This window comes from Procambarus clarkii, chromosome 78 (assembly GCF_040958095.1).
Source record: "Procambarus clarkii isolate CNS0578487 chromosome 78, FALCON_Pclarkii_2.0, whole genome shotgun sequence".
Classification (NCBI taxonomy): domain Eukaryota; kingdom Metazoa; phylum Arthropoda; class Malacostraca; order Decapoda; family Cambaridae; genus Procambarus; species Procambarus clarkii.
Genome location: NC_091227.1, coordinates 11,527,286 through 11,546,235, shown reverse-complemented (window position 1 = coordinate 11,546,235; position 18,950 = coordinate 11,527,286). Strand labels below are relative to the sequence as shown.

Below are 18,950 nucleotides of genomic sequence, written 5' to 3'. Positions count from 1 at the left end.
CTCCTGAATTCTGTACATTACTGTTCAGTTCGTGGTCACTCTGGTTTTGTGCCTGATTGTTTTCCGAGTTATATAGGGTTAGTTCTGCCTGGCTGGGCGAAGGACTACGTCCTCTCCTCCATCTACTATCATGAAACCTATGTAATTAACATATGGGAATCCCATCATAAATAAATATTGTTTACATTCCACAGTCAGACTAGTGTAGACTCCCCTGGATTATTGTATCCAGACATGGAAACCTCCACTTCAGAAGCGGTTATTCATTCATATAATATACTAGACAGTCGTGTGAAGCGGTTGTATTGGTCAGGAGAGAATCAGTAGCCACTTAGATAACTGGTCCAGGATCAATGGTCAGCATGTGATGGAAGAGCTTTAGTAAAGAACAGATGAGAGAACATCGTAAGGTGCATGTAAAGATGTCACAAGATAACAGGTGTGTGAACATACACATGAACCTGAGAGTGGTACTTACGTCGGCCATCACGCAGGACCTCGACCTCCGACTGTGACGTCACGGTCTTCCGCAGTGCCCGACTTTGCTGCGGGAGGAATACAAGGCGCTGAACACTACAATTTTGTCAATATTGCAACTTTCTTAATGAAGAATTTCATATATCCAACTATGTGATTGTAGATAGAAAATAGTAATTTAGTATGAAACATCCATCTACACCAAATATAATAAAAGCACAATACAAAAATTCATAAAATCTGCAGACAAAGAAGTAAACATAAGGAAACACATTCAGGTTCGTGGCCATTTACAACAATAGAACATATGCTAATCTGTCCCTTAAAAATACGCACACGCACACTCTCAAAAATTTGGATAAAAGAGAATGCCTGACAGTCTGTCTGTCTGTCTCTCTGTCTGTCTGTCTGTCTGTCTGTCTGTCTGTCTGTCTGTCTGTCTGTCTGTCTGTCTGTCTGTCTGTCTGTCTGTCTGTTCCAGGTTGAGGCCAGACGGTTTCGGTTAATCTCACGCAACTTTCCATGGTGAATTGTAATTATATAGAGCAGTCTTTCCCAAATTCTTTACGGTCATTATCCCCTTTTTTTATAGCGCCCTGATTAATGGTCTCTACACTCAGTAAAGGCGCCCTCTGGTGTCCTCTGGGATCATAACCTCTCCACTGTCTCAACTTGTGACCCCTTTCATGTTGCCAAAAGGCCTACCATGGGGCCATATGGCTTATAGTTTGGGAACCAGTGGTATAGAGAGTGGTAGGGGTCGACCCCAAGCCCCTCTTTCTGTAGGATTGACTCCTAATGCGAAACCCAACGACTCTTTTGAAGCCTAAACTCTGTCTTTGATTGTCCAGTGTTACACTCTGTGTTCAAGCTGTTATCTGCGTTGTATCAACGTCAATAACGTTGGTTCAACGCCGATAACGTTGGTTCAACGCCGATAATGTTGGTTCAACGTCGATAACGTTGGTTCAATGTTACTGAAGCATGTTTTGCCCACTGGGAAGAGAACAAGAGGGAAAAAGGTAGAGAAACCCGATGAGAGTGAGGGAGTGAGGAAGATAGACCCTGAGGGAGTGAAGAAGACAGACTGGGAGGCAGGGAATGAGGAAGATAGACTTTGAGGGAGGGAGGGAGGCAGGGAGGGAGAAAATAAGGCAGACTGGGAGGGAGGAAGATAGGTAGAATGGGGAGGGATAGGTAGAATTAATGTGCTTGAGGGAGAGAGACGGAGACCAAGGCACCACAGGGAACCCTATTTATATCTAAAAAAAATGTCAGTTTGTTTGTTCGAGGTTGAGGGTAGATGCCTTGGGCTAGAGTTACCGGATTCCGCAGGGTGATGTGTGACTGTATGACAAGTGTCACGGGCTGGTTGGGATAGACTCCCACGCCCTCTTTAGCAAGGATTGGTTACTATTGTGACAACCAACGACTCTGGTGAAGCATGATTTGTTACTCTACTACTCTAGTTACTCTAGTATAATTTGCCAACCGGGAGACGGAGTGGGAAAGACAAAGGGGCAGAGAATGGGAAGGAGGGAGAGAGAACAGGAGGGAGAACAAGGTGCAAAATGAGTTCCAAAAAATTAATTCCCAAATGGTCTCTTCAATGACCTGAGAAAAGCCTTTGATACAATAAACCATAACCACCTCCTACTTAAACTTCACCACTATGGTATTCGAGCCCTTGCTCTGGACTATATGCGTCCTATCTCAGTGACACTAATATGTAGCCATCAATAGCATAACCTCCCACATTCTACCATCGAGTAGTGGTGCCACAGGGCAGCATCTCGGGACATCTCCTATTTCTTATATGCATCAATGATTTGCCAAATGTGTCTAACATTCTTAAACCCATACTTTTTGCTGACGATACAGTCTTCATCTCTTCTGACCCCAACCCCTACATACTATAATATTGTCAGCAATGAATTAAAAAAAAAGTTCACTCGTGGATGTCAACCAACAAACTTAAACCAAACATAGAAAAGTCCTACGTTTTATTTGATAGTAAATCATCAAATTAGACTCAACTTCAAATAGACAATGTTAACATTGCCAATAAAAATGAGGGGAAAGTTCCTTGGCCAATACAGACAAGGGACTGAACTTCAGCACCCACATACAACACATAGCCAAAATTCTCATAAACGGTTGGAATACTTTCTACAAAATCTTTCCAAAATCAGATATTATGTTCCCCTCTCTGCTCTCCTTTCATTATACTCTGCACTAATCTATCCCTATTTTACACACGGTACATGGGGTTTAACCACTGCAAATTACCTCAAGTCTATCATCACTCAGCAAAAATCTGCTATCAGTACTATAACAAACTCTGTCATCAGACAACACCCCCCCCCCCCCCCCCCCGCTGTTTAAGTCTCTTAACATGCTAAACATACACTCCACATTTTCTTATGTGCTAGCTACATGTGCAAAACCTTGTTCCTAAATCTTGAACTGAAACTTTTTCTTGATAGGTATAATCCATGAGCACCATGCCAGAAATAAATATCTCTTTTGATATTCCCAGAGTCAGACTAAATCTGTGCAAACACTACATGCAAATAAAAGTGAACTCATTCACTGATGAATTAAACCCATCCCATGTTCAAAGGTAAAACCAACAAGTACCTAATTTCATCTTCATAGTTTCCTACCTTGTGTTTCAAACTCACATTGTATCTTGTACTACTCAATTCCCCAATATTAGTACTAACGATATATATCCTTACCAGTGTAATCACCCCTGTTAACTTTCTTTGTAGTTATTTGTTGATATAAAACCTTGCTACAATGTACCTTTTCATCTTACCTGACATGTTAGATTAAGGACCTGCCCCAAACGCTATGCGTGTTAGTGGCTTGGCAAGATTGTAAAAATTCTAGTCTTATGTAATCTCTCCAACCCATTGCACCTTCTTGCAAATAAAAAATTATTATTATTATTATTATTATTATTATTATTATTATTATTACCCATTCCACTCTTCTCCCCTCTCTTCCTCCCTTTCATTCCCTCTTCACCCTCTCTCCCAATCTCCTTCCCCTTCTAATTCCCTCGCTTCACCATCTCTCTCTCTCATAAAATTGTATAACTAAGAATTTACCTGCTAAATAAGTCTAGGATAAACACAACCTTCATTTCAGTCTTGACTTTATAAACATTATATGGGTGACCTATCCATACAAATATTTCACTCCCATAGACATGTGAAATATTGTGTCATAGGCTGACTGTCTGGCCTATGACACTCCCATACTCTCCATGATTCATGTTGGAAAGTTGGGTGAGGATAGCCCCGGGCGTCTAGCCTCCAGCCTCAGACAGATAGACTGAAGAACAGACATTCTCTTTTATAGATATAGAGGGATTTATGCATAGCTAGACCTATTTAAGGTTTTGTTTAGATTTTTCTTAATTTAGGGAATATTTATAGTACCAGATGAAAGCCCATTATTTGATAAATACATTATGAAACCGGTTGCCCTTGATGGAAACCGATTTGTTTTGAAGATGGGCTGTCTACTGTAAACTAATTGGCTAAAACAGTGTTTGCTGTTTTTGCTAAGATGCGCCTTATAAGAGTTTGCTGGCCAGTGCACACCTCAACCTGATATCACTAGCATTACAATTTTCCAGTACAACTCGCGATAACTAAAGATGCACAATTTGCCTATAGTCAAATGCATTACAACTACAAACTTAATGATTTCCATTCAGAATGCAATATTTACACGTCAATTATGACATTTGTACAGGAGGCCAATGGCCACCTCAACTAGTTTGCAGGCGTTCCAAAAATTGCCCACGATAATCACATTTCTAACCTAATAGACGAGTGCCATGTTGATCAATGAGTCTTATCAGTCATCTTCTGAACCAATTATTCAGGGAAAACTTGAAAATCCCAAACTCAAAAATATTTTACGTAATTAAGGAATATTTTTCTGAAATGCAAACGGGAAGTTTTTTATGGTAAACTATATATGCCTTCCGTAAGAGAAGCTCAACCATAACGATACCAAAGGTAACTTTGCTAATACAGCATTTTGTCCGAATGAAAACCTGGCCTGCAAAACTATTAGATTTGAGAATCATTGCCGTGGGAAGGCTAACTTGGCTGGATGAGAACTCTGACGGTCTCCACCTACCCTTCTGGTCTCCCAGACGATGAGGGTAGTGGAGATGACGGAGAGGGCCACGATGCAGCCAGCAAAGAGGAAGTAATCTTGCAGAGCCCATAAGACCACGGTGTACACTTGGAAGATGTAGAATGGGTTATACGCCTGTGGAGAGCATCATTAGTATTAGTATGTTTCTTTTGACACCGGGTTGTCAGTAAATATGGACGAGAATGTGGAGTGGTAGTGGCTGTATTTACTGCAGCAACCACCAGACCACATCAGTGTACCTTTGTGTCAGTGTGTGCTTCACGAGGCGTGGAAGTCGCTAGAACTGTTGCAGTTGGCAGACAATATATATGTCACACCATATCTGTAGTATGTATACAAAGACAATTATGTAACTCAGTTTGTCTACTATATAGCACGCATAAAATTGGGAAGATTACCGTACCTGCAGCCGCTGATAATGAATTATGTAAAGCCATAGAACTGTGATGAATAATCTACACTACTAGCCAATCCTATTCTTAAATCACACATGTCTAGCAGATGATGTTGCATTCACACTGCAAGTCTAGTGAAGATACAGTACTTCAATTATATATTATTTAAAATTCATAACCCAAGAATAGTGTCACAATACCCAGTAAATATTAAGGAATACAAGGATCGTCTCCCTGCCCCACAGACCAAGGTTGTGATAGAACAGAGAAGAGCAACTGGCCTGCTGGACGAGGAGCTGCCACACGGAGAGGACCTCGATCTTCATGTAGTTTTCACCGAAGAGTGAGAGTCGGCGAGCAGCTTCGTCTTGCCCCAGTCCTCCACTTCCGTTGTGGAACGTGCTGAACGTCGTCCCGTTGTCAAGTGACCTGTGTGAAAATCCCAGGATACTGACAAGTCCAACTTACACAAGCCTCATACTCAACATATTATGTATGGACGAGTAATTAGCTATCCGCAGGCGATGAGTCACAATAACGTGGCTGAAGTATGTTGACCAATCCACACACTAGAAAATGAAGGGACGACGACGTTTCGGGTCCGTCCTGGACCATTCTCAAGTCGATTGTGACAATCGACAATCGACTTGAGAATGGTCCAGGCGGACCGAAACGTCGTCGTCCCTTCATTTTCTAGTCTGTGGATTGGTCAACAATTAGCTTTCTCTTTTATATAGGCATCAAAACTTTAACTTGCTTAGCTAAATGAATAGTGGAGTTCAATCCCTGAGCCCATTATGTGCTTCTGTAACCATTTCCACTACCGCCCACAAGATGGGTAAGGGGTGCATAATAAATTAACTAAACTAATTCCTCTAAATAGAACGAACAAAAGAAGTATTCATACATAATTAATGATTATGATATAGCAATAAATGTTGAACTATTAGAAGGCCTTTGGCTCCATGTCCCACTTGAGGATAGTGCACAAACTGGAATGGCAGGCAAGGGGCTAAGTGGATAAAGAACACGGATTTAACAGTCTCCGTGGTGTAGTGGTAAGACACTCGCCTGGCGTTCCGCGAGCGCTATGTCATGGGTTCGTATCCTGGCCGGGGAAGATTTACTGGGCGCAATTCCTTAACTGTAGCCTCTGTTTAACGCAACAGTAAAATGTGTACTTGGATGAAAAAACGATTCTTCGCGGCAGGGGATCGTATTCCAGGGACCTGCCCGAAACGCTACGCGTACTAGTGGCTGTACAAGAATGTAACAACTCTTATATATATCTCAAAAAAAAAAAAAAAAAAAAAAAAAAAAAAAAAAAAAAAAAAAAAAAAAAAAAAAAAAAAAAGGAAGCACCTAAGCCATGGAAAGCAAAATTTCACTCTGATTGGTGGGGGGGGGGGGGGAGTTATCAGTGGAAAATCTTAGCAGCGGTGTCCAACATGGAGTAGTTTCTGGACCCATATTTTTTCTGATATAGTTGCGTGATCTCCCAGATATCATAGATTCCTTTCTATAAATGTTTTGGTGGTGACCAGAAAATGATGAGGATAAACACAGAGGAAGATTTTCAAACTTACAATAAGTCCTGGATTAATTTGAATACTGAGGCTGACAATTGGCTACTAATGGTAATTTTCTGTTATTTTAAACCAATGAAGATAAGTGTAAGGTATAGGAGGCCCAACACAAGTTACCAGATTGATGGAAACTCCCTCCTGAAGTCGGACAGGGAAAAAGGACCCCAGACTAGAAGACAACACACCAAACTTATCCACTTCAAATGAACTTTCAAGGTTCATTCTCAATTGAGGAGTAACAAGACATGCCTGAGGGAACATCTAATTTCTATCACTGGGAAGTCAAATGCATACAAAATTATGTCAGGTGAATGTCAAGTGTTTATGGATTGTTGATTTGCTTTTATGTGAAGGTCTTCAAGAATTTGTAATCTTATATCGTGGGCTTTATCTAATATTCAAGTGAACAAATCCACAAGGACCTTGACGAGGGATCGAACCTACGTCCGAGAGGATCCCAGATGCGCCTTAATCGACTGAGCTACGACATGGTCAAAAGGATTGCAATCGGGAAATCAACTTGACCTACCACGGATCCTGCAGTTTCTCCAAGACACAAACCATGTTTTTACACATTTCCCCCCGTGCACCCGAGCTCTGCCAATAAGCTATTCTACCTCTTCAACCTTACTTCATTACACACAGAAATCACAATAGCGAGATGCATCAAATGAACATCAAATGGCGCGTCTGGGATCCTCTCGGACGTAGGTTCGAGCCCTCGTCATGGCCCTTATGGATTTGTTCATTTGACTCATCACGCTATTGTGATTTCTGTGTGTAATATCCGAGTGGATTTATTCAGTAGTGCTCTTGTTACGGTGATGTCATGGACTTCTCTCGAGTGATTTTTACGGGCACCCGATTAAAGATGACAGGTTTAACATCTTGTGAGCTTGGTCGACGTCATACCTTTGTACTTAGATTGAAAGTTATATCCTTCATGGGGACAGGTGTACATATACCTGATTTACTTGAGGCCCACTAACCCTAGTGGCATCGACGAGGACAGGACGCCGGCGGCTTGTCGAAGGTCTCCCCCCCCCCCATTTGCCTTGATGATATTTTCTAGGTATGTTTTAAAACGCCACACAGTTTTATCAGTTACGGCTTCGGCAGGTAAGCGGTTCCATGGGTTAATAACCCTGTGGATCAAAAAGCATCTCCTGTTCTCAATCCTACATTGTGGCTTATTGAGTTTGAAACCGTTGTTCCTTGTTTGTGTTACATCTGACCTTCTGAAGAAACTATCCGGATCAACATCCTCTAACCTGTTCAGTATTTTATAAATATCAATGAGATCCGTCCTCTCATGTCTGGTTTGCAGTTTTGTTAACCCTGTGGTCTTCAAGCGCTCCTTATACAAGAGATGACTTAGCTCTGGAATAACTTTTGTTGTCCGGTGTTGCACCTTCTCCCGAGTAGCGATATCCTTTTGGAAATTAGGTCTCCAAACCATGTACAATGTTACTGTATAACATTGTTAATTTACCCAAAGTAGTACCTCCACCTATTGTTAGACTTCACCAATACCTTCACCATTGTTAGACTTACCCTCTCGAAGCTTACCCTCTTACCCTCTTACATTACTAAATTTACCCTTGTTACACTTACCAAGTTTATAAATAAATAAATAAATAAATGTTTATTTAGGTAATATACAAGGTTAATCTCACGATGTTAAACTTCAAGTCATTTGAATTCAACAGTTACAGTGCATTGTTAACTTACAACATTAATGTTGTCACAAGTTATTTTACCCAGGGTAAAACTTTACCTATGTTAAACTGCCCGTATTATACATTCAAATTTATAATGGAATTTATTAACAAACATCCATGGCCATAGCGTATTTAAACCACCGAGACGAAAAGATGGTGCAATATCAGACCTACGAAATGACAACTATGTAGAGTTCATTCAAGTAAAATAGAAAATAATGTAAGATTTAAAAAAACTGATTTTTCGTGGTACTTACTGCAACCTGAGGAAGGTGCAGGTGGCGTCGTCCCACAGGTATTTGATATTCTTGTTGACGAAATAGACGCGAGGCGAGGCGTCAGGACCAACCTCTTCGCTCCCTGCAGCGTCCTCCCTCACCACCTCCTCCTCCCACAGCTGCTGGTATATGTCCTATAAAGGAGGTCACGAGAGGTCACTCACACATTCTAATAATTTAATAATAATAAGCTATTAATGATTTACTATTTATTGGATCTGGCATTGTCCTTCCTATTATGTTAGATTGCTGCTACGGAGCTATAACTCCGGTGGCGCTAGTGGCGACACAGACCTTGAGAAGCAACTTGTCAGCTTGGAGGAGGGGGCAGCGGCGGTGGGTAAGGGCGAGCTTGACAGAGGGTCGCCAGGTAATGAAGATGAGGAGGAGGCCTCCCGTCATCACCGTCGCCACCACCGTCAGCGCCAGCTTCACCGGGTCCCGTTTGTACCCCATCACCTCCTGAGGGCACATCGGCGTAGCAGCCAGTCAAGATTATGGTTGTCTTAAAACAAGATATGTTTTGGCTGTTAAAAAAGTAATGATTGACTTGTGGAGGATAAAACTTGTTATCAAAAACAGGACTAATAATTTCAGAACGATGCTTAATTTGAAAGAAAACATAAATTAGATTTGGTTATCACGAGTTCGAGACCGGATATAATATAATATAATATAATATAATATATTATAATATATAACATTATATAATATAATATATAACATTATATATAATATAATATATAACATTATATAATATAATATATAACCTTATATAATATAATATAATATAATATAATATAATATAATATAATATATGAGGTGGTTCCAAGGGTTGTTATAGCCGGGGTAAAGGGTTGTAGAGATAAGCTCCCACAGCTTGTAAAGTGCCCCTGATGGCTAGCGTCTTAAATAGCCTTGGACAACCAAGTCCAGCTCCTGGCCTGCACGGGTGGCTTAGCCTCTAGGCCTGGCAGAACTGCTTCTACCAACAGGAGAAGGGGTGAAGGCGGGTCTCTGGCGCCTTAAAACCAGTTGCTTCGGGCAGATGGGACTCGTTAGCCTGGGAAGGCAGCTCATCTAGGGGAAGGAAAACCCCGAATTCAAACCTCTGCTATCTTGCGGCTACACCCACTCATGGGAAAGACTTTGGGACTCAACCCTGAGGAAAAATCCGGAGTCGGAGTCCCTAAGGCAGTTTGCAGCTGTTTACAGCTACATTTTGGCAACTCCTGGGACGACACTGGTGCCAAGCGTATCGGCGCCTGCCCTTCCCTTGGATCACATCGGTGGCATGGAGAGGGTAGATCTGCTGCATGGGGCAACAGCTGGTTCTCCATAATTACTGCCCAGGCCTGTGCCCTGGAGAGGACACTCCAGCATAGCTCAACACGGGAAGCGACAGTTACCGGTGATAAGCCTACCACTCAACTGGCGTAGAGTGAGGCGCCAGAGGTTGCTTCCGTCGGTGGGAGAAATCATCCGATTTCATAGGACAGCTACCGCCCGCCTTAAGCTGGGCAGCCCCCAGCTAATAAGGTTCTGTCCCGCCACGGTCCGCCTGCTCCACTGGGTGCGTGGGGATTAGGCCACAATCCAATAAGAGGATCGTTAACCCATGCACCAGGCAAAGGAAAACAAACAGAGCCACCCAGCTCTCAAACTAGGCACATGGAATGTAAGGACCATGACATCAGGTCTCTTGGAAGATCTACTGGAAGTCACCGACGCCCGCAAGACAGCTGTGATCAACAATGAACTGCGCAGGCTCCAGATGGACATAGTCGCCCTGCAAAAGACACGTCTGCCTGCGACCGGCAGCATACGGGAGAAGGACTCTTACCTTCTTCTGGCAGGGCAAATCACCAGAAGAGGTAAGGGAGCATGGGGTTGGCTTTGCCATCAGAAACAGGTTGTTGGGATCCATAGTACTGCCCACGGAGGGGTCTGCAAGGATCGTCAAATTTAAGTTTCATACAGCAGCAGGAATGGTTAGCCTCATCAATGCCTATGCACCAACACTGACCTCTACCGAAGCGAAGGACGAGTTCTATGATGACCTCGACCTATACCTAGCCTAGAGAGGCCAACTCTCAGAGACATACCTCAACAAGAGCCAGTCTTCCTCCTGGGAGATTTTAATGCAAGAGTTGTGTAGAGGGAACCACATTCAAAGTGCCCGCCAAGGAGACATTTTACAGTATAGGCAGGGCTGTGCCCTGATTGGTGGACGACGACGGCGCACGGCCTACCCGCGCGGCAGCCCGCGCAGGCCGAGTGGGCCAGATTTGGACTGCATGTGACCCAACGCGGACGACGCCTGCCCGGCACCACTGGCACTTAGGATATGTGCCCATAGGACCCCTAAGAGGCATTGATTCCCTCTGTCCTACCCTTCCTGAGGAGCCTAGACTTGCTCCACCTACCCTACCAGCCCTTCCTCTCCCTACGACGACAGTTCCAGGTGAATTACTGTACTATTGTTGTAACACGTGGGTCACCTCTACATTGGCGCAGTGAGTAAACGTTCCCACGCGGTGATCAAGAGGACCTCGCCAAGATATCTGCATCATCGTTCTGCCGACTTCAGTCAAGACGTCTTGGATAGTGTTCAACGGTTCCAGTCTCGAATTACTGGCTTTGGTTGCACCATAGATGTTCTTCGGTTCGTTGTTCAATAGCGGTGCCCAAGATATTTCAACCCCTGTTTTTTTTGTGCATATGTTTTATTCCACATCTCGTGCAATCCCCCAAGATTCTCCATAAGTTCCAGTTATCAGTGTTTTATACGGATTATTTCTCCGGATTTGTTGCATTTTATTGTCTTGTCCCCCAAGCACCGATTCCCGCGGTCCCCAAGTTCTTTGAAGAAGGGGAGACGAGTACCACCATTCACACGGAATACGGGCCACCGTTCATGAGCATACCCGACCTGTATTGTTTACGAATCCGCTCGCGGAGGATTTCAGGCTGTCGTTCCCGAGCGCATCCGTCTCCAGCGTGTTTACTACAGCGACGCTGGCCCCAGCTCTGCAGGGTGCTTGCTACAGGTCTGTTATTTTCTCATTTCTACTGTTAGCTAGACGTAACCTGTTCTGGGCTTTCTACAGAAGTAACGGCTCAAGGGAAAGAGATACATTAAGTGAGCCAGTGAGTTTGAGTTCATACCAGATTTAAGGTGGATGGTGATCCGCCCTGCACACAGTTCCACACGTTCACCTGAAAAAAGTGTTTTTGAGAACCCTCAGCCCAGTGCTTATGAAAATCAGGCACATTGCTTGTCAAAGTTCCTCAAAGTGCCTGCCATATCAGATTTTCCAGCTTTGCAAGTGCAGTAAGTGCCCAGTTTTTGTCTAAGCCTCAAGTGATTTAGGTACCAATTAAGTGTGCAGTGTTTTATGTTGCTTGAAACCCACCTGGCCCCATCATTTACAATATTGACTGTGCAGTGCTTATTTTTCCTTGTGGAACATTTATCTCTATCTCTGAACATTGGAACCTTAAGTGTGGCTATTGGTGTCTGTGTTTTTTTTGTTTTGTTTTTCTGTTTGGGGTGGTATACATGTGAGGTGCGTGGCCCCAGGTCTAAAGCTTATTACCAGGTGTGGCACGATATCGGAGCTTTAACTTTCGACACCGGCACAATGGCTCTAATCAAGATAAACTCTGCTTCGGCTGCTGAGCTGCAGCTGCTACCGGGTGTAGGAGATAAATTGGCCGCTCGCATTATCAAGTTTCGGCGTCACCATGTGATCACGGAGGACAACATTTATGATATCAACCGCCTTCGGACCAAACCCGAGTTGATGGCTGCTATATCGTTTGAGGTGGACCCGTCCCAACAGGGCTCCGGGCCCTTAGGTCAGGGGGCAGGAAGTCGTTCATCGTCCTCATCCAGCGAAACGGGAACCCGCCACTCCTCTAGGGGTGCCACCAGCAGCAGCCAACGTGGACGTCGACCTCAGTCACCAGCTTACTCCAGGGCTAGTGGCCAGCAAGGTACTCGGCAGGGGAGCCCCTCCCACCATCGATCGGCTCGATCAAGGAGACGGACAGCTCGACACTCGTCACACAGCTCTCTGACTTCCGATTCGGATGCCTCTCTATCCCGCAGCAGGCGGACAGGTTATCGCCAACAGAAAGAGACCTTCCGCACACCACCTCGGGCGTTGGACTATGACGGGAAGTCAGATTGGGCCACCTTCTACCGCCGCTTCACGTCTTATGCCTCGGAAAAGGACTGGAGCGGGCCTACGTCATTGACACAGTTAGGATGGTGTCTCAAGGGTAAGGCAAGTGATTTTTACAATCGCTTACTGGACAGAGAACCGTCGATCGATTATATTCGCATGATGCATAAGATGATCAAGCGATTTGGCGATAGGGAAGTTCTGGATGTAGCTATGATGAAGTTTAACCAGGCCCAGCAGGAACCAGAAGAAGATATTGCTGATTGGGCAGATAGGGCCCACCACTTGGCTCATCGGGCCTACAAACATGTGCCACGATGGGAAGTGGAACAAATCGCAGTAATGAGATTCGGCCAGGGATTACAGGACAAGACTCTGGCAGAATACATTGCCAATGCAAGAAATTCGTCAATGGAAGAGGCCATCGACCGGGCCCAAACCTTCCAGCACAATGCCGTAGCAATCCACGGCTCCGCAAGTTCAAGCAGGCACGACTCCCACCGCCGCGGGTCCCAGGGGCCAGCAGTAAGAGTGAATGCAGTGGGCAGGTACTCTCGGTATGAGCAACCACCCAGGAGTAAGGACGCTTCTCGGCGCTCGACACCAGGTGCCTCGCCGGCTACCAGTCCCGCAGGCCGTGGAACCGGTACTCACCACCCGTCGAGTGCAGGCTCGGGTCCTTCATCTTCCATGGACACGGAGGCGAAATTGGACGTCTTGGTAGCAGGTGTCTCAGAACTCAGCGGGAAATTGGATCAGGTGTGTGAGAGTTTGAGGCGTCTCACAATGGCCATCATATCGCCGAATTTTCGTCGTTCCCCATCTCCCAGGCGATCGCTGCAGTGTTTCAGATGTAGGAAAGAGGGTCACGTGGCTCGGGAATGTCTGGAACCGGGAAGTGATGGGGAGGGAAGCCGCCGGCTCAGGGACCCCCTGGGCAACAAGCTGCGCGTTTCATTTGAGGACGAGAAAGAGTCTTTAAACACGGATGGGTCGGTCCAGTCGGCCTAACTCCGACCCAATGTACAACAGGCCTAGAAAGGGAGAGCACGATAGGGGCGGGCCAAGGGACGTCGGGCACGGAAGAGCAGGACGGGGGAAGAGATCACATAACCATCAGACAGCTCAGATCCGGCTCTATGTTTTGGATCCCAGTCCAGATCGGGGACGTGGAGGTCAAGGCGATTGTGGATACAGCGGCCGAGGTCACCATTATCTCCCAGGAGATCCATCAACTGTTGAACCCACCACCCCAGGTGATACAACTCATAACCTTAAGCACGGCGGGGAAACAAATGCACCTTACGGGAACACTGGTGGGCCCCATCTCCTTGCTGGTTGCGGGACGGGAATACACTGTGGGAGTGTATGTGGCGCCTATTGCAGACGACATGTTGCTAGGGCTCGATTTCATGAAAAGATACGGTGTTAGTATAGCCCTAGACAAGTCTCAAATGATATTACAGGGACAGGTGATTCCTATGAAGCTAGAGACGAAAGAGGAGCCTGACCCTAACCTAGCTCCGTGCATCGCTAAGGTAGCAGTGTCCCAATACACTGTTATCCCACCACATTCAGTGGCCAGGGTCAAATGTGAAATGGACAAAAGTATGCCCCAGTGTATAGTGGAGCCCCTGGAGGATGGGCAGGTGCCAGTGGTTCGCACACTCCATCAGGAGGGAGAATTCCTGAAGGTATGTGTACTCAACGTAACAGGGCAGAATATCACATTAAAGAGGCGGATGCATGTGGCCAATGCAGAGGCAGTATGGGAAATTTTACCGGGGCCGGGCCCAGCGGTAGCAGCAAGGGCAGTGGGGAGGGTACGAAGTGAAACTCAAGTCAAATTACCTCCCCATATGATGACCATGGTACGGGACGTCGAGGAAACGCTGTCAGCAGAGCAGGCAAGCCAACTGACCCACCTGTTATGGAACTTCCAGGACATCTTTGCCGCAAGTGAATTTGACCTGGGATCATTCAAGGAGGTATCTCACCACATCGACACGGGTAATGCAAGACCTGTGAAGCAAAAAATACGACGAACACCCGCATGCTTCGCACAGGAGGAGAAAGGACACCTTCAGCGCATGCTCGATGCGGGCATCATCCAACCGTCAGTATCTGAGTGGGCATCGGCACCAGTTCTGGTAAGGAAAAGGGATGCGTCAGTTCGGTGGTGTGTAGACTATCGAGGGTTGAACTCTCGCACCATAAAGGACGTGTACCCACTCCCTCTAGTCGATGAGTGCCTGGACACCTTGGCGGGAAACGAATGGTTTAGCAAGCTAGATGCCAACTCGGCATATTATCAGATCAACATAGCAGAAGAAGATCGGAAGAAGACGGCATTCATAACGAAATACGGACTGTTTGAATTTAAGAAAATGGCCTTTGGTCTTTGTAATGCCCCGGCTACCTACGCCAGGGTTATGAACTTGGTGTTGCAGGAGCTAAATTGGGAAACTGTGCTAGCATTCTTGGATGACATCCTGGTGCTGGGCGATTCATTCCAAAGCCACCTCTCCAACCTAGCACAGGTATTTGCGAGATTCAGAACCTATGGTTTACGCCTGAAAACACAAAAATGCGCCCTCTTTAAGAAACGGGTTGAGTTCTTAGGCAGGATGGTCAGCAGGGCAGGACTAGAACTGGGAAAAGAGGCGATAGACACAGTGGTGAAATGGCAGAAGCCGGGATCATCCAAAGACGTGGAAAGATTTCTGGGACTGGCCAACTACCATCGGACCTTCATAAAGGGATTTGCAGAGTTAGCCGCACCCCTATACGCACTGACCGGCGGAAACAGATTCGAATGGGGAGACAAGCATCAAGAGGCTTTTGCAGCTATCAAAATGGCCTTAACTACAGCTCCGGTGCTGGGATTACCTAATGGACATGACCCCTTCATCCTGGACACCGATGCCTCCGACTGGGCGATAGGAGCGGAGCTGCTACAGGTTCAAGAGAAGAAAGAAAGGGTAATTGCTTATGCCAGTTTCGCATTGACCCCAGAACAGAGAAGGTATTGCACCACGAGGAAAGAGCTATTGGCAGTAGTCAGGTTTACCAGGCTGTTCCGGCACTATCTCTTGGGGCGGCCTTTTACCATACGCACGGACCATGGCAGCCTGGTCTGGCTGGTTAGGTTTAAGAACCCCCAGGGCCAACTAGCACGTTGGCTGGAGGAGCTGAGCCAATTTGATCTAAAAATCCAGCATAGAGCAGGTAAAAAACACAACAATGCAGACTCTTTATCCAGGGAGGGAGGCACTCAACAGGCATGTACCCACTTTCGCCAGGACGTGCCAGTGCAGGACCTGCCGTGTGGAGGATGCTCATACTGTCGCAGGGCACATCAGAACTGGGCGACCTTCCAGGAGACGGTAGATGACGTCGTCCCACTGGCTACGGGGTCGTTCAGATGTGCATGTAACGTTCAGATCCGGGGGACGATTAGACGTGTGAGCACTATAGCCCCTATTCAAGACTGGTGGTCGGAGGATTCCAACTTGGCTGTCTTCCCATGGGACCCTGGCGAAGATGGCCGAAGAAAGCCTGCCGAGACGCTTTATAAGGAAAAAGACGCAGTGGCCCCAGAAGTAGTAGACATTAGGATCATCACCAGAACAACGGCGGACAGGCTAGGGTTGCATTTACTCGAGTTACAGGAGCGGACGGAGAGAGACCCGGACATGAGAATGGTAAGAGAATGGGTGGGAGGCCGTCAGCCAACAGAAGGGGACCTGTTCGGGGCCAGCCCTGCAACAAAATACTACTGGTTAAACAAAGAAGCACTCCTCATGGAAAATGGGCTTTGGTGGTGGCACAAAGTAGATCAGGGGGGAGCCGCCCAGAAGCTTTTGTATGTACCCAGCAGCCTGAGGCAGGAGGTACTGAATCTGTGCCATGATATACCTGATATGGGCCACCAGGGCCGGAATCGCACAATGGAGCGGGTCAAAGCAAGGTACTTCTGGTACGGACTATCAACGGACGTCGCAAATTACGTGGCATCATGCCACCACTGTAGTATGAACAAAAAAGCATCCAAGACCAGCAGGCATGAGCTGCTTAAGTACCAGGCGGGTGCACCAATGGAAAGGGTACACTTGGACATTCTGGGACCATTGCCTAAGACTCCGAAAGGCAACGAATATCTCCTGGTAATGGTAGATCAGTTCACTAAATGGATTGAGTGTGTGCCACTACCGTCCCAGACGGCAGAGAACACCGCCCGAGCAGCACTCGATGGGTTCTTCACCAGGTTCGGGTATCCGTTTGAAATCTTCACCGATCAGGGCAGGAATTTTGAAAGTGACTTGTTTACGAAGCTCTGCGAATTGATGCACATCCACAAGGCCCGTACTACCGCCTACAGGCCGTCGGCGAATGGGCAGGTGGAAAGGTATAACAGAACCATCATGGATGCATTGCGGTGTTATGCCAGTTCCCAACATGACAGCTGGGACACCTATATTCAACACATAGCAGGGGCCATCAGGTCTAGTGTGAACCGACAGACGGGGTTCACGCCCAACAAGTTAATGCTCGGTTGGGAAACCAACCAGCCAATAGATTTAATGTACCCCCGGGAGGTGCAACTTCAATCAGATGCAGTACCATACCTAGCAAATTTGCAGAAGGAAATTGAGAAGGCGCATGGACTGGCACGGAAGTCTCTATCCACGAACCAGGAACGAATGAAGAGAGATTATGACCTACGGGCACGGCTACAGGTCTATGAGAAAGGGGACCTGGTTTACCTGCTAGACACGGCACAGGTGAAGGGGCAGTGCCGGAAGCTATCACCGCAGTGGAAGGGCCCAGGCGTCATCATCCACAAGTTCTCATCTTGTTTATTTAGGGTCAAGCTCCAGAATGACAACATCACAGCAAATCATGATAAACTAAAGAAGTGCAAGGACCGTACATGCCCGGGCTGGATTGAGAAGTTTAAACATCATATGTCACAGGTTCAGGACCCAGTGGGAGGGCCATATAAGGACCTTTACTGTGTGTGTCGGCAACCATACGATGGAAAGTTTATGGTGCAATGCGATATGTGCGCGGAATGGTTCCATGGGGTCTGCGTGGGAGTGACTCTGGCGAGTGTACGGTCAAAACCAGAGTATGCATGTCCTCGGTGTGAGCCATAAGAGCAGGAAAAGAAAAAAAAAAAAAAAGAAAAAAAAAAAGAAAAAAGGAAAAGGAATAGTGTAGTGTATGCAATGTTGAAACAGTTCGTGTATAGTGCAAAGACAATACGGGTAATAATTGTAATAGGACCCATTCATGAAAATAGACTTTTTTACAAAAAAGACATGTTGTATATAGTGAAACGTTTTCCCTCCAACATACCCGTTGTTCTATAGGGACGGGAGGAGTGTAGAGGGAACCACATTCAAAGTGCCCGCCAAGGAGACATTTTACAGTATAGGCAGGGCTGTGCCCTGATTGGTGGACGACGACGGCGCACGGCCTACCCGCGCGGCAGCCCGCGCAGGCCGAGTGGGCCAGATTTGGACTGCATGTGACCCAACGCGGACGACGCCTGCCCGGCACCACTGGCACTTAGGATATGTGCCCATAGGACCCCTAAGAGGCATTGATTCCCTCTGTCCTACCCTTCCTGAGGAGCCTAGACTTGCTCCACCTACCCTACCAGCCCTTCCTCTCCCTACGACGACAGTTCCAGGTGAATTACTGTACTATTGTTGTAACACGTGGGTCACCTCTACAGTTGGTTCTGATCACAGCTCTTGGCCTTCCTGCCTGGGCCAGTTTGGATTTGGGAAGATGAATGAGAGTGGGCAGCGCCTCCTGGAGTTCTGCTGCTGTCATGATCTCTGCATCACATATTCCTTCTTCGACACCAAGCCCCAGCATAAGGTTTCCTGGAGACACCCCAGGTCTAAGCATTGACACCAACTTGACCTGGTGCTTATGGGGCGTAACAATCTGAGAAATGTCAAACTGACCCGCAGCTTCCAGAGCGCAGATTGTGACACCGACCACTCTCTCGTCGTTTGCAGAGTAAAGTTCCAGCCCCGGAAAATCCACAGAGCAAAGGAGGGAAGACTATGCATTAACGTAAACAAGACCCGTGACCTTCACAAGG

At 46.4% G+C, this 18,950-nt stretch overlaps 1 protein-coding gene across 4 annotated transcripts in view; it reads right to left on the bottom strand.

Annotated features, from left to right (window-relative positions):
• The window catches only part of LOC123745939 (polyamine-transporting ATPase 13A3), a 193,840-nt gene that overhangs the window by 151,807 nt on the left and 23,083 nt on the right, over window positions 1–18,950 (bottom strand). For all 4 annotated transcript variants that reach the window (XM_069314070.1, XM_069314068.1, XM_069314071.1 and 1 more), the window contains exons 3-7: window positions 8,934–9,101; window positions 8,619–8,773; window positions 5,336–5,483; window positions 4,639–4,773; window positions 479–545 (exon numbers count right to left, since the gene is read on the bottom strand). In XM_069314070.1, coding sequence (XP_069170171.1) covers window positions 479–545; window positions 4,639–4,773; window positions 5,336–5,483; window positions 8,619–8,773; window positions 8,934–9,101 — 673 coding nt within the window. The remainder of the gene's footprint in view (window positions 1–478; window positions 546–4,638; window positions 4,774–5,335; window positions 5,484–8,618; window positions 8,774–8,933; window positions 9,102–18,950) is intronic.